Source organism: Nannospalax galili, unplaced genomic scaffold, assembly GCF_000622305.1.
Source record: "Nannospalax galili isolate Female #2095 unplaced genomic scaffold, S.galili_v1.0 scaffold146, whole genome shotgun sequence".
Taxonomy (NCBI): Eukaryota; Metazoa; Chordata; class Mammalia; order Rodentia; family Spalacidae; genus Nannospalax; species Nannospalax galili.
The window spans coordinates 7,376,701-7,389,489 of NW_008357929.1; the positions used below are offsets into that span (position 1 = coordinate 7,376,701).

General features: G+C 40.1%; 1 protein-coding gene across 1 annotated transcript in view; it reads left to right on the forward strand.

The window, feature by feature from the left end:
* Myh10 (myosin heavy chain 10) overlaps positions 1–12,789 on the forward strand; it is a gene marked incomplete in the record, with an annotated part of 155,166 nt that overhangs the window by 64,758 nt on the left and 77,619 nt on the right. Inside the window, 1 exon segment of the mRNA XM_029557525.1 lies at positions 4,798–4,890. Coding sequence (XP_029413385.1) covers positions 4,798–4,890 — 93 coding nt within the window.

Consider the following 12,789-nt stretch of genomic DNA (forward strand, 5'->3'; position numbering starts at 1 on the left):
TGTAGCCCCAGCTGTCCTGGAACTCACTATGTAGACCAGGCTGGCCTTGAACTCACAGAGATCTGCCTGCCTCTGCCTCCCAAGTGCTGGGACTACAGGTGTGCACCACCATGCCTGGTGCAATATAATTCTTACACTATATAGTTTGCCCACTTACCATTCAGTGTTTTCAGTATATTCACAGAATTACACAATTTAGTGTCATTGCAAGTTTAGGACATTTTCATCTCTCCAAAAGAACTTTTCCCTGTGTCCATTAGCAGTCTCCTCCCATTTTCTTCCAGTCCTGGCAACCACCACTCCACTTTCTGTTTCCTATGATATTTGACCTGTTCTGGACATTGCGTATAGATGGGAACCGTTTCTGTTCTTTCACTTAGGAGGCTTTCAGGGTTCCTTCTGCATCGTGTCATGGACAACATTCCTTTTTGTGGCTTAATAATATTTCATTATATTAACTATGTCCCTTTTTGTTTACCCACTCATCAATTGATAGATGTTTGAGTTGCTTCCAGTCCCGGCCTATATAATTTTTGCTGCTATGCACATTTAGGCACCTATTTTTATAGGAACAAATGTTTTCATTTTTCTTGAATGCATACCTAAAAATGGAATTGCTGGGTTTTATGAAAACTTTAATATTTGTAGGAGTTGCCTAAACTGATTTTAAGAAGACTGTACCATTTTCCAGGAGAGCAGTACATGAGAGTTCCTGTTCTCCACTGATAGGGCACTGTCTGCCTTTTCAGTATAATCTTCCAATTGGTATGGTCAGTCTTTTATGTTTACCTTTAAAACTTAATCATTTTGAAAATGATGGCTGTGTGTCCTTCCTTAGCCCAGTTTAAACTGCTTTGAGCCACGACAGGTGACAAAGCAGGGGCAGAAGCTAGAGCCTGCTGTTTGAAATTGGTCTGGTTTTCCATGTGGTTGTTTGGCCTCCTGCCCTTGCTTTCCCGGTGGTCTGTGGGCACTCATGCTTTCCCTGCAAAGTGCAGCAGGATCCTAACCCTGTGACACTCGGCCTGGAGTTTTGAGAGCACTATTACTTAATCATTTTAAATTCATACCATGCAAGACTGGTTGGTCCATTGTATACTATATAATAAATAAAATAATACAGTTTTCACTACGATGGCAGACCTTTAAAGCAATATATAACTCTAAATACTTAGGATTTTATAAATGATTTGAGTTATGTTGTTTTCTCATGTTCCTGGAGAACATTTTTTGTTATCATGTAGAATAGAAAAATGGACATTTGCCTATCCAGTTCTAGTGGGAATGTGAGTAGGCATTGTTCCCTGGTTTTTTTTATTTTTTTATTTTTTATTTTTTGAGACAGGATCTCCCTATAGCCACAGCTGGCCTGGAACTCACTATGTAGACCAGGCTGACCTTGAACTCACAGAGAACCACCTGCCTCTGCCTCAGGAGGGCACCACCACGCCCATCTTCCCTAATTGTCATTAATGCCTTCATAATTCAGGCAAGAGATAGAAGCACCATTTATCTAGTTAAGAAATTACCCCCCAGAAATGGCTGGAGAGCAGGCTCAGCTAAGGAGCACTGGTTGCTCTTCCAGAAGACCTCAGTTCAGTTCTTAGCACCTACATGGCAGCTAACAACTGCCTGTAACTCCAGTTCCAAGAGATTCAACATCCTCTTCTGACCTTCATGGGCGCCTACACACACATGGTACATATACATGCATGCAGGTAAAGCATTCATACACATAAAATAGAATAAATAAATCTTTAAAAAAACAAAAGAAATTACCCACCCACCAGAAATGTGATCTAAATTATAGTAAGTCCCTGATTGTAGGTTTTAGGATATTAGCTCTGTATGAGATCTTTACTTGATCTCATTGAGGACTCAAGATATATTAAGAAAGACATAATCCTATGACACCTTTAGTATAGTAAAGCCAGCAGAAGGGACACAGGAGTGCCAGTCTGCTATGGTGACTTTGAAGACCCTCAGTCCATATCTTCAAGCTACGTTTAACTCCCCACCATCCATCCTCTTCCCCAAACACTACTAGACTGTTTTAGGACCTCTGATTCATTCAAACATTTGCATGGCACAATTTTTAACCTTATACTGACTGAGCAAAATATAAAAGAATGAAATAAATATGACCCAAAGAACCCCTGTAGCCATGCCTAGGGACATGAAACATGAAACCAGGAATGGTTTATATGTTTTACTTCCAAGTTAGGAAAACACCTTAAGATAGTTAAGATAGGAGTTTTTTATTTTTATTTTTTGAGACATGATTTCCCTAGTAGTCCCAGCTGGCCTAGAACTTGATTTGTAGACCAGATTGGCTTGGATATCACAGAGATCCACCTACCTCTGTCTCCTGAGTGCAGAGATTATGTGCCACCATGTCTAGCAAATTATGAATCTTCTAATTACAATTTGGCAGGATGGTATGCCATTTTAAGGATCTGTATTCTACGATCCTGATCCAACAGTAGGTATCTAATGCTCCACTTACCAGCGCATCACTGTTTTCCTGACAATTTCTGCATTCCGACCCCACAAATTGAATTGTGGGAAAAAGGAGAGAAGGGACCTTTAGAGGCTCAAACAACTGATGCCGTCAGGCTTTGCAAGATGTCAACCACAGGCATACTGATAGAAATGATGACTGATCTTGAGGGAAAAGGCAGTCTGTTCTGTGACAGAATGGTAACATACGTAACTTCCCTTTTTTTCTTTGTAGTTTTGGGGACCGAACCCATGACGTTGTGCATGCTAGGCATAAGTGAACCGCTGAGCTATATCCCCACCCCATAACAGATATTAGTGATGATAGGTCTCAACAATCAAAAATGTTGGTTCAGGATACCAACCATCTATAAGAAATTTGGTAGCATATAGTATAGAGATTTACATTAAAGATAGCCTGTGTGGGCTGGAGAGATGGCTCAGTGGTTAAGAGCACTGGCTGCTCTTGCAGAGGACCCACGTGGAGGCTAACAGCCTACCATAACTCCAGTTCCAGGATATTCAATGCCCTCTTTTGACCTCCACAGGCATTGCACAACACAGTGTACTTTCATACATGCAGGCATAATACACACATAAAATAAAAATAAATTTTTTAAAATTGATGAGTTTGGAAGCAGTAAACTGTAAGATTCACTGTACAGAGAGGTTATCTCATATCCAGAAGGTGAAGTGGTAGGTAATGAAGCCAAGTGACAGGGCTAGTTCTTGACTGTGTTCAGTTGAACACAGTCGTAGACTGTGGTTAAAACCTGTGAGAATCTGGGCAGTCCATACAGAAGCATCAGGATCATGGCCCCTTATTAAATGGGTGCCCCAGGAACACTGTCCTGCCCTTCCAGCTCGAACTCCTCACTGAGGAAGTGCTGAAACTGAGATCTTCTCTTCAGATCCATGAGGAGGGGCGCAATACCATGGTGTGTTTGTTCCTGTTTTGGTATTTGATAGTGGCCCCCATGCATCACTTGATGACCCCTAATTTAAAAATCTTACATGAGCTTCTTTATATTTCATCTTTTTTGCTTAGAGAATCACATTTGCTTGGTGCTTTCCATTTTCTTTGGATGTACAATATTGTGGTCAATTTAAAGTGGAGGGGTGAGATCTGTGTTTGGGGAAAAAAAATGGATTTATTTAGGTCATAAAAGATAATTCCGAGGGGCAGGAGGATGGCTCAGTGATTAAGAACACTGTTTTTGCAGAAGACCTGGGTTCAAATTCCAGCGTCCACATGGCAGCTAACAACTGTCCGTAACTCCAGTTCCAGGGGATCCAACAGCCTCTTCTGTCTTCCGAGGGCATTGCATGATATGGGTGCACTTACCTTCATGCAGGCAATACATGCACACACATAAATAAAAATAATAAATAAAAAAATTTTTTTTGGTCTTTCTGAGACAGGATCTCCCTGTAGCCCCAGCTGTCCTGGAACTCACTATGTAGACCAGGCTGCAGGCAATACGCATACACATAAAATAAAAATAATAAATATTTTTTTAAAAAAAAGATAATTCTGAAATTGCATTCTAGAAAAACAACATCCCTTTCTAGTTTTCTTGGGCAGACATGGCACCTTGCTTTCCGTGCAGCTTTGTTAGGTTTCATATACTTGCACTTCTTGTTGGTAAAGTCTGTTTTGTAGCCTAATTTGCATATAAATAAAATGACTAAAGTGTACCTTATGCTAAATGTGCTGTGTTTATTAGTGTTTTGAATCTGAACAAGTGAGTGCCTTGCCATCTTTTTTCTGTCCTCTGAAAGTAGAAGTGAGACGAGGGTCCCGTCTACACTATTGAGGCACTCCGTGAAAGCCCTCGGGTAGATGGAAATACATACCAGTACAGTGGAAATGATTAAATTAGCCATTTTCATTCTTTCACATAAGGCAGAGTAAAAATGAACAGAAGTAGTAATAAGTTCTTCATTGAAGTGTCACACTAAATTTTATTTTATGGAAACCATTTGGTATGTTTTACTTTCACATTTTTCTGCCTAGCTGAAGTTGCTCTCTGTTCACCGTGACATATTTTTGTCCCGTGAGCCCTCTCTAGATGCTGGATTTTTTTTTTTTCTTTTAGCAGAACCTATTCTCATAACCAGGAACAAGGACCCAGCAGAAGTCACTGGATGGCAACAGAATGAAAGCACTCAGGAAGAGGGGTGGTTTTGTTTTTTGTTTTTTTTATCCCCAAAGTCTGCAGTCAAGACATGAGATTAACATACATCTGTTCTTATTTATGTGTGTGTATGTGTATATTTGTGTGTAATGTCTTTTAGGGGGAACTTGAACGGCAGCTTTTACAAGCAAATCCAATTCTGGAATCATTTGGAAATGCGAAGACTGTGAAAAATGATAATTCATCTCGTTTTGTAAGTTTAAAAGCACCAGAAACTTTCCTTCCTCAGTTCTAATTAAATGTCTACTATGACTTAAGCAAATGAATTGATTTCCTTCATAGAATTTAAGAAAAGACTAATTAATAAGTGTAAATTTTTCTAGCAATCACGTGTGAAAGTAATTCTAGCTGCATTTTATTACATACATTTTTAAGACTATGGATACATAATTACCTAATCACTCTGAATTGCTATACCTTTGGTGACGATTCTGTTATGGATTGACATAGATGTTAAGTGGTATTCCTGTTGTGCTTAGCATAATAAGTATAATAATGAAATTGGTTTAGATGTAATAAATTGTTCTTTTCAGATTTCCTTTTCCTCTGGGATATGGGCATCCTAATACTTTCCTGCTAGTATTAATTCTATTTTTCTTAACTATTCAAATACTTTAATTCCTTGAAAGCTTTTCTTCCCCACTCAGTTTGGCTAGCTGAGGATTTTACTGTATTATCCATAAACTTTAATGTTCAGTTATTTCTTCTTAATTTGTTCAGATTGACTTGTTTTTCCTTCTCCTTCTGTTTTATTCATGAAAGTCAAGAAGGGCAGGATAAGAGAGACTTCAATTCTAACTGTTCCTTGGTGAAATTTAGGAGAATATGGTATTGTATTCTGCTTTATAAAACAGGGTGTGTAAAGTCATGGATTTCATGCAAATATCCTGGTGGCATGGTTTTCATGACTCCTGAAAGGGACCAGGTTCAATTGTTGCAAAGGCCTAGTAAACACAAGTGTTTGGAAAACCCTGTGCATTATTTTCTAAGGTGCCATAACATATAAAGAGCCTCCAGCTGGGTAGGGTAGACAATAGAAATGTATTTCCCCAAAATCTGAAGGCTAGAGGTTGAAATCAAGGCATCGATAGGTTTTTTGTTTTATTTTTTCTTCTAAGGCCTCACATCTTGTTACTGGCCTTCTTTTCCCTGTGTTTTCATGTGGTCTTGCCTCTATGTCTGGCTGTGTCCCAATCTTTTCTTATGAGGACACCTGTCTATTGGATTAGGGCCCATTGTAATGATGTTATTTTAACTTTAAAGACCGGGGCTGGAGAGATGGCTCAGCAGTTAAGAACACTAACTGTTTTTGCAGAAGACCTGGGTTCGAATCCCAGCACCCACATGGCAGCTAACAACTGTCTGTAACTCCAGTCATAGGGGATCTGACAGCCTCTTCTGACCTCTTCAGGCATTGCAAGGCACGGGTACACTTACCTACATGCAGGCAATACACGCATACACATGAAATAAAAATAATAAATTAAAAAAAGAAAAAAAAAGACCTTTAAAGACCTTCCTCTATGACATCCTGAAGTACTAGGGTCAGGACTTTGAACAGTGTCCCCCAGTGCCATATGTTAGTCTGTCTCATCCTCAGAGAGTGGAATGTAACAGGCTTTTCACACTGTGTAGGAAAGAGCGATCTGTTTACTTAGAATATTGTTTACTCCTGGTAAGATAGCATTTGAAGGCTAACTTAACACAAAGTCCATTTAGTAATCATTTTAATCTTGTTTGTACAAAGCTGAGTAAGGATGCCATGTTGGTAGGAGGCCTACCTGTGCCTGGATTTAGAAAGGGTCCAAAGAGACTAAGCCGGAGTTCCTGTCTCTCTCTGGATTATCCCCATTGCGTCTGAGCTACGATTGAATCTTAAATTCTTACTGCTGAAAAGCCCTGTGTTTAGTGGCCTGTATCATGGGATGGGAAAAGCAGTGAGTTGCCAGCTCTGGTATGTGATTCTCCATAAAGATTTTCAAGTACTGCTTCATGGAAAATCCTTTCTTTGACCACATAATTCAAGTTACCCATCTTTTCTGACTCTCTTCTCCCAACCACACAATTCAGGAGAACTGTGTGGTGCACAGTAGTCTTATTTTTGCATGGGAAAGAGATTGCTACTAAGCCATTATTTGTGTCCTTTGGTGGTAAATAATGATGTTGTTACTAAAAGATAAGGATTTATCCCCCTGCTAGGGCGCCTTTCCACTCCTTTCTGTGTTTAGAAGAGAAATGTTATCTGTTGCTTATAGCAAATGACTTTAGAACACACTGGTGAAAACATTATTATCTCACAATTTCTGGGTGTTGGAAATTCAGTCATAGGTCAGCTGGGTGGTTCTGGCTCAGGGTCTCCTGAGAGTCTGTCATTAAGACATTGTTGCTTAGAGCTGTCACATGAGGACCTGACTGAGGGTAGAGGGTCTTCTTCCAGGCGTATGCAGGCAGTTTTTGATAAAAAGTTCCAGTTCCAATCAGCTGTTGATGAAAGGCCTGTCCTTAGCATCTGAGCCTCTTCAGGGCTTGAGTATTGTCATGCATGGCTGCTGCTTTCCCTCAGAGTGGTGTTCTGAGAGTGCAAGATAGAGACTATTTTATGATCTGACCTTGGAAGCCACATAGCCCTCCGATATTGTGACACTGTAGGAAGGAACTATGAGAGGGTATGTAATGCCAAAGGTGGAGCTCATTGATTTTAATTGCAATCTGGCTACCCCGAATCCTTAGAGGGTCTCCCTCCTTGACATATGGTTGACATATGGTGGCAGGGGGAGGGGGTGGTTAAAGGTTTTTCCTTGGTTTTTATTTTATGTGTATGAGTGTTTTGTCTGCATGTATATAAGTGAACCCATATCATGCAGTGCTCACAGAGGTCAGAAGAGGGCACTGGATCCTCTGGAACTGGAGTTACAGATGGTTGTTAGCCACTATGTGGTCACTGGGAACTGAACCCATGTCCTCTCAAGAGCAATCAGTAGTCTTAACCACTGAGCCTTCTCTTCAGCCCCCTATATGGTCGGTTTTATTATGCATTACTCTTGATGGTTCTGATTAATGATTAGCTTCCTGTACAGAAGGGATCTGTGTGCTCTTGGCCTCTGGTGAGTAGAGGTCAGGGATGCTAAGCATCCTGTAATGTATAGGACAGTTCCCACAACATAACTACCCAACACCGAATGCCAGTTATGCTGAAGTTGCAAAACTTTGCTCTTGATTGTGCCTTCAAATAACAGCCCAAACTGAGGTAGTACCAGTTTCTTTGCAAAGTAATACATGGGTCTTCTTAACGCTTGTTGCATATGCACCCTATTCCAAAGACTGATACAGGTAATTCTGGTAGGAACCTATTTTATATCCTGCTGGTAAAAATAATCTCTAACATTAAGGCTGGGCATCGTGGCACATGTCTTTAATCCCAGCACTTGGGAGGCAGAGGCAGGCGGATCTTTTGAGTTCAAGGCCATCCTGGTCTACATAATGAGTTCCAGGCTAGCTGGGGCTACAAGGAGACCTTGTCTCAAAAACACCAAAAAAAAAAAAAAAAAAAAAAAAAGAAAATCTCTGAGATTAATGTCTTGCCTTGCTGAGGTCACTTATAAGGAACAGAGCAGGTGTCAGCCATCTGACCAAAGTTCTTTACAAAACCTTTTTCAGCTGACACACCACCTTCCAAAGTACTTGCACTGCTGTGTAATAACCTTTTGTGCTACATATAGAAGATATATAAAAAGCTGATCTTTTGTAGGAAAAAGAAAAAAAATATTTCATTTATTATTATTATTGTGGGAGCTGGAGAGATGGCTCAGCAGTTAAGAGCACTGACTGCTCTTGCAGAGCACCAGGGTTTGATTCCCAGCACCCACATGGTGACTAACAGTTTCAGGGGATCCGATACCCTCTTCTGACCTCTGCAGGGCATTGGCACGACACAGATGCACTTACACGAATGCAGACAATACACTCATACACAAAATTTAAAATAGTAATAATAGTAAATAAGGGGCTGGAGAGATGGCTCAGCGATTAAGGGCACTGACTGCTCTTGCAGAGAACCCTGGTTCAATTCCCAGCACCCACATGGCAGCTACAAACCGTCCCTAACTCCAGTTCCAGGGAATCAGACGCCCTCTTCTGACCTCTGCGGCATTGCAGGACATGGGTGCACTCACATACATGCAGGCAATACACTCATACACATAAAATAAAAATAATTTTAAAAATTAAAAAAAAGAGGGCAACTTTGTAGAGTCTCTTTCCACATGGGTCATCCGGGAATGGAACTCAAGCCATTGGCAGGTATGGCAAGCACATTATCTGCTGAGCCATCTTGCTGGTCCAGGAAAAGACTTTTGATTAAGTCAGTGTTTTTAGACATTCTTAATTCAACCAAGAAACAAATGTATGTTTACTTTTAGGCCTTATAATTCTTAGAAGATCACCTTTACATACAGTAGTAGGGTATTTTTGTTTGTTATTTTCTTAGAAATAGTTTAGCCATCTGCTGTTATCAAAGTGTTAGCTATACAATGCTAAAAACAAGTACCTGATTTTAGTAGTCACTTCATAAAGAGATTATGTAATTAATCTCACTGATTGAATAATATTCAGTTAAAATCTCCCTTTAGTAGTTCTCTGTGGGCGCTGACAGCTCTTTAGTTCTCGAGGAGGCTTGAAAGTCACCAGTGATGATGACTCATTTTTAAATTAAATTTCGATCTTTGGTTTGTTGTGCTGTTCAATTAATTATTGTGTGTCTCCTCTTTGCCAAGCAACTCTCTACCCAGTTGGTATCATTATGACAGTCTAGTAGATTTCTCAGATTTAACATACTCTAAATGGAAATTTGTTTTCTTTCAGAAGTTGTTCCATTATGTCTCATGTCTGTAAATTAAATCATATAGTTACTTAAGCGTGAAAATAAAAACAGCAAAAACCTGGGAAGACAAAATACCTAGGAATTAGGCCTTTTTCTCTTGGCCCGTGTTCCAGCTGGCAGAGTCCCATTGGCTGAACTTCTAGAGTGTGCTTTGCATACTCCTGCACTTCCCCTTTCCCAACTCCCTAGCTGTCCTAACCCCATCTGAGGAGGTTTTCTGTATTACTCCTTTCATAGCATCTGTATCTTTCCCTTACAGCTTATCACAGTTGGTGATTACAATCAGTCTCCTCGTCACAATAAAGCCTCTTAGCATAGTCAGTAACCAGTTACTTTGTCATCCCTCCTGTGAGAATGTGAGATCTCTGCCAGGAGAGACCTCATCTGCCTTGTTTCCCACTGTGCACATAGTTCTAACACTGTCTCACACACATAAGTAGATGTATTTATGAGGTTCATTTAGTCGAAATGCCAGTTACACTTCCAGGTCCGGGGAATGTATCCTGGGACAAACTAAAGTCCTTGGCCCCAAAGGACTCACCTTCATTTTGGTTTTAACTTTAACATGTTTTCAGTGACATGCCATGTCATTCAGTTGCACTCACGCTGTGTTAGACCCTCTATGAGAATGTGCATGTTCCTGTTTTTAGGAGTGTGGGTTGAAGTCATATGGGAGGCATTTGGCTTTGTGGACAGGACAGGCCTTGAGTTAGGATTGGTGTCATACTGAAAGAGTAATGCAATGTTAAAAGATGAGTTGTGTATACAGTAAAATTTCATGCAGTCATTATTATAAGCTACATGCTTGCAGTGAAAATATTTGAAACTATAAACTCCATAAACTTTAGAAACCATTTGGTTCCATTTCTTTGATCTGATATAGCCGACTAATTTCCTGAAGAATATCTTTTCTTTCAAAGATGCTAGCATGTGGTTTGTGTTAAAGGGGATTCTTCAGGAGAGCATTACCCGTATGAAAATAATCATTCACACTAGTCCAACACTGTTTATGAGAAGTGAAATGTGTTCCAGATGGAGGGGATTTATGTACAATGACTCTTATGATGAAACTTTAAAACAGGACTTCAACTTCAAATGATTGTTTGAATCAGCAGATAGATTTCCTAAGAAAGCTGTTTGCAAAATGCTTGCTTTATTTATTTATGTATGTATATATGTATGTATTTATGTTTTGCTTCTAAAACTGACCTGTGATGGTTTTAACAGTTCACAACTAATCTGGGCCTTCTGGTAGATAATTAGCCACCAGTAGTTAGAGCAAGGTGAAGGCTAAGCTGTCCTCCCTTTAATTGGGTTATAATGAAATCAAGTCACAGTTTTGCACTCTCACAGGTATTTCCTAGCAAGTGCTAAAAACGTCTTTTGATCAAAGCTGTTCCTGAGAGATCTACTGTGGCACATGTGATGGTGTCAGAGGTGGGGTACAGTCTGTGCCCTGCCACCAGTACCTGCAGATAACACCACATCCATAGTGTTTTAGAGCCCAGCCTTCAGCCAAGTTCAAAGCTGCCAGACCTCCTGGGCTGGCTGCAGTCTTAACGTGGTGTTCACATCAAATTGGAGAGTACATTTCTAGTCAGGTCAGTCCTTGTCTCTTAGTGCTGTTCCTGTTACCCTGATAATCTGCTATCCATCGTATTGATAGGCACTTAGCTCACATACACACCTGTTTTACTAATAGCAAAGCTTCTGGAGTGGTTTGGAGGTTAGGATAGCTGAAGCATTTGAGATGGCCATCTGGCCTTTGGATTAAACCCTCGCCAGTGACTTTTCAAGTGGCCTTCTTCATGTAAGGAAGATGGCTTCCGGAATGGAAGTTAGACTGAACATATGTACATCAAGATCTATGCTGAAGTATTTTAAAGTAAAATAGGGCTCATATAACCACATTAGATGCTAGGAAGGGAAAAATAGTTTCAGACTATAAAACAAACCTGCCTTTCTCCTGTATTAAGTTACTAATTAATAATCTAGATTTAATTTCTGTAGATGCTTTGGTAGCTATTCCAGAAATTTTTTCCAGGAAAGTTTATTCAGAAGAAACTAATTTTTTAAAAAATATTTTACTTATTTATTTTTATTTTATGTGTATGAGTGCATTGCCTGTGTGTTTGTAAGTGCACCCGTGTCACACAATGCCTGCAGAAGTCAGAAGAGGGCATTGGATTCCCTGGAACTAGAGTTATGGATGGTTGTTAGCCGCCATGTGGGTGCTGGGACTCAAACCCACGTCTTCTGTAAGAGCAGTCAGTGCTCTTAACCACTGAGCCATCTCTCCAGCCCCAAAACAATTTTTTTTTAACTAAATAATATAATTAAATTCTCCTTATAGAAGCTGGGCATGGTGGTGTATGCCTTTAGTCCCAGCACTTGGGAGGCACAGGCAGCCTGATCTTTGTGAGTTCGAGGCCAGCCTGATCTACATAGTGAGTTCCAGGTCAGCTGGGGCTACAGGGAGACCTTGTCTCAAAAAAGACCAAAAAAAAAAAAGTTTTTTTTGTTTTTTTCCTAATAGAATCACATTAGCCAATATCCAGGTTGTCCTTTTGCACTTTTAAATGAAATTCCTAACAGTTTATGTTTTACAGCTGGGGTGTTGCCTAGGATTTGGAAGACCCTATGTTCAGGTCTTAGCACTGGAAAAAAAACCTCTAGTGATTCTCATAGAGACAGAATTTTGGGTTCCAACCTATGGGCCACATGTGGTCAAAGATAGTTATGAATGTGACCCAACACAAAGTATAACTTATTAACATACAGTATACTCATCAAGTTTGGATTCCCCTCCCCACCCCGGGTTTTTATTGGTGAGATTGTGGTTGACTGTTCTGAGTACCCTAGAATCTAAATTTCCTGGAAATCAAATATGGAGTGGGTATTTTTAGCACAAGTTTCTTCACATATTTAAAAGATAGAAGACCCCCCCCCCCAAATAAGTTGAGTCTAGATTTGTGCTTCAATGGATATGCTAATTTAGATTCAGTATTCAGTATTCAGTATATATGTGAGGAGAAAGCTTGCTTTTTCTTTTTTGTCCTTTTGAGACAGGGTCTTCTTGTAGCCACAGCTGGCAGCTTTTTAACTTGCAGATCCTGTTCCCCCTCTCTACCCCTAAGGGGGAAAAGTCAACTTTGTTCATCAACCCAGGTGCTTGACTACCTCACCTCCTTTTCACGTAATTAGCCAGAACAG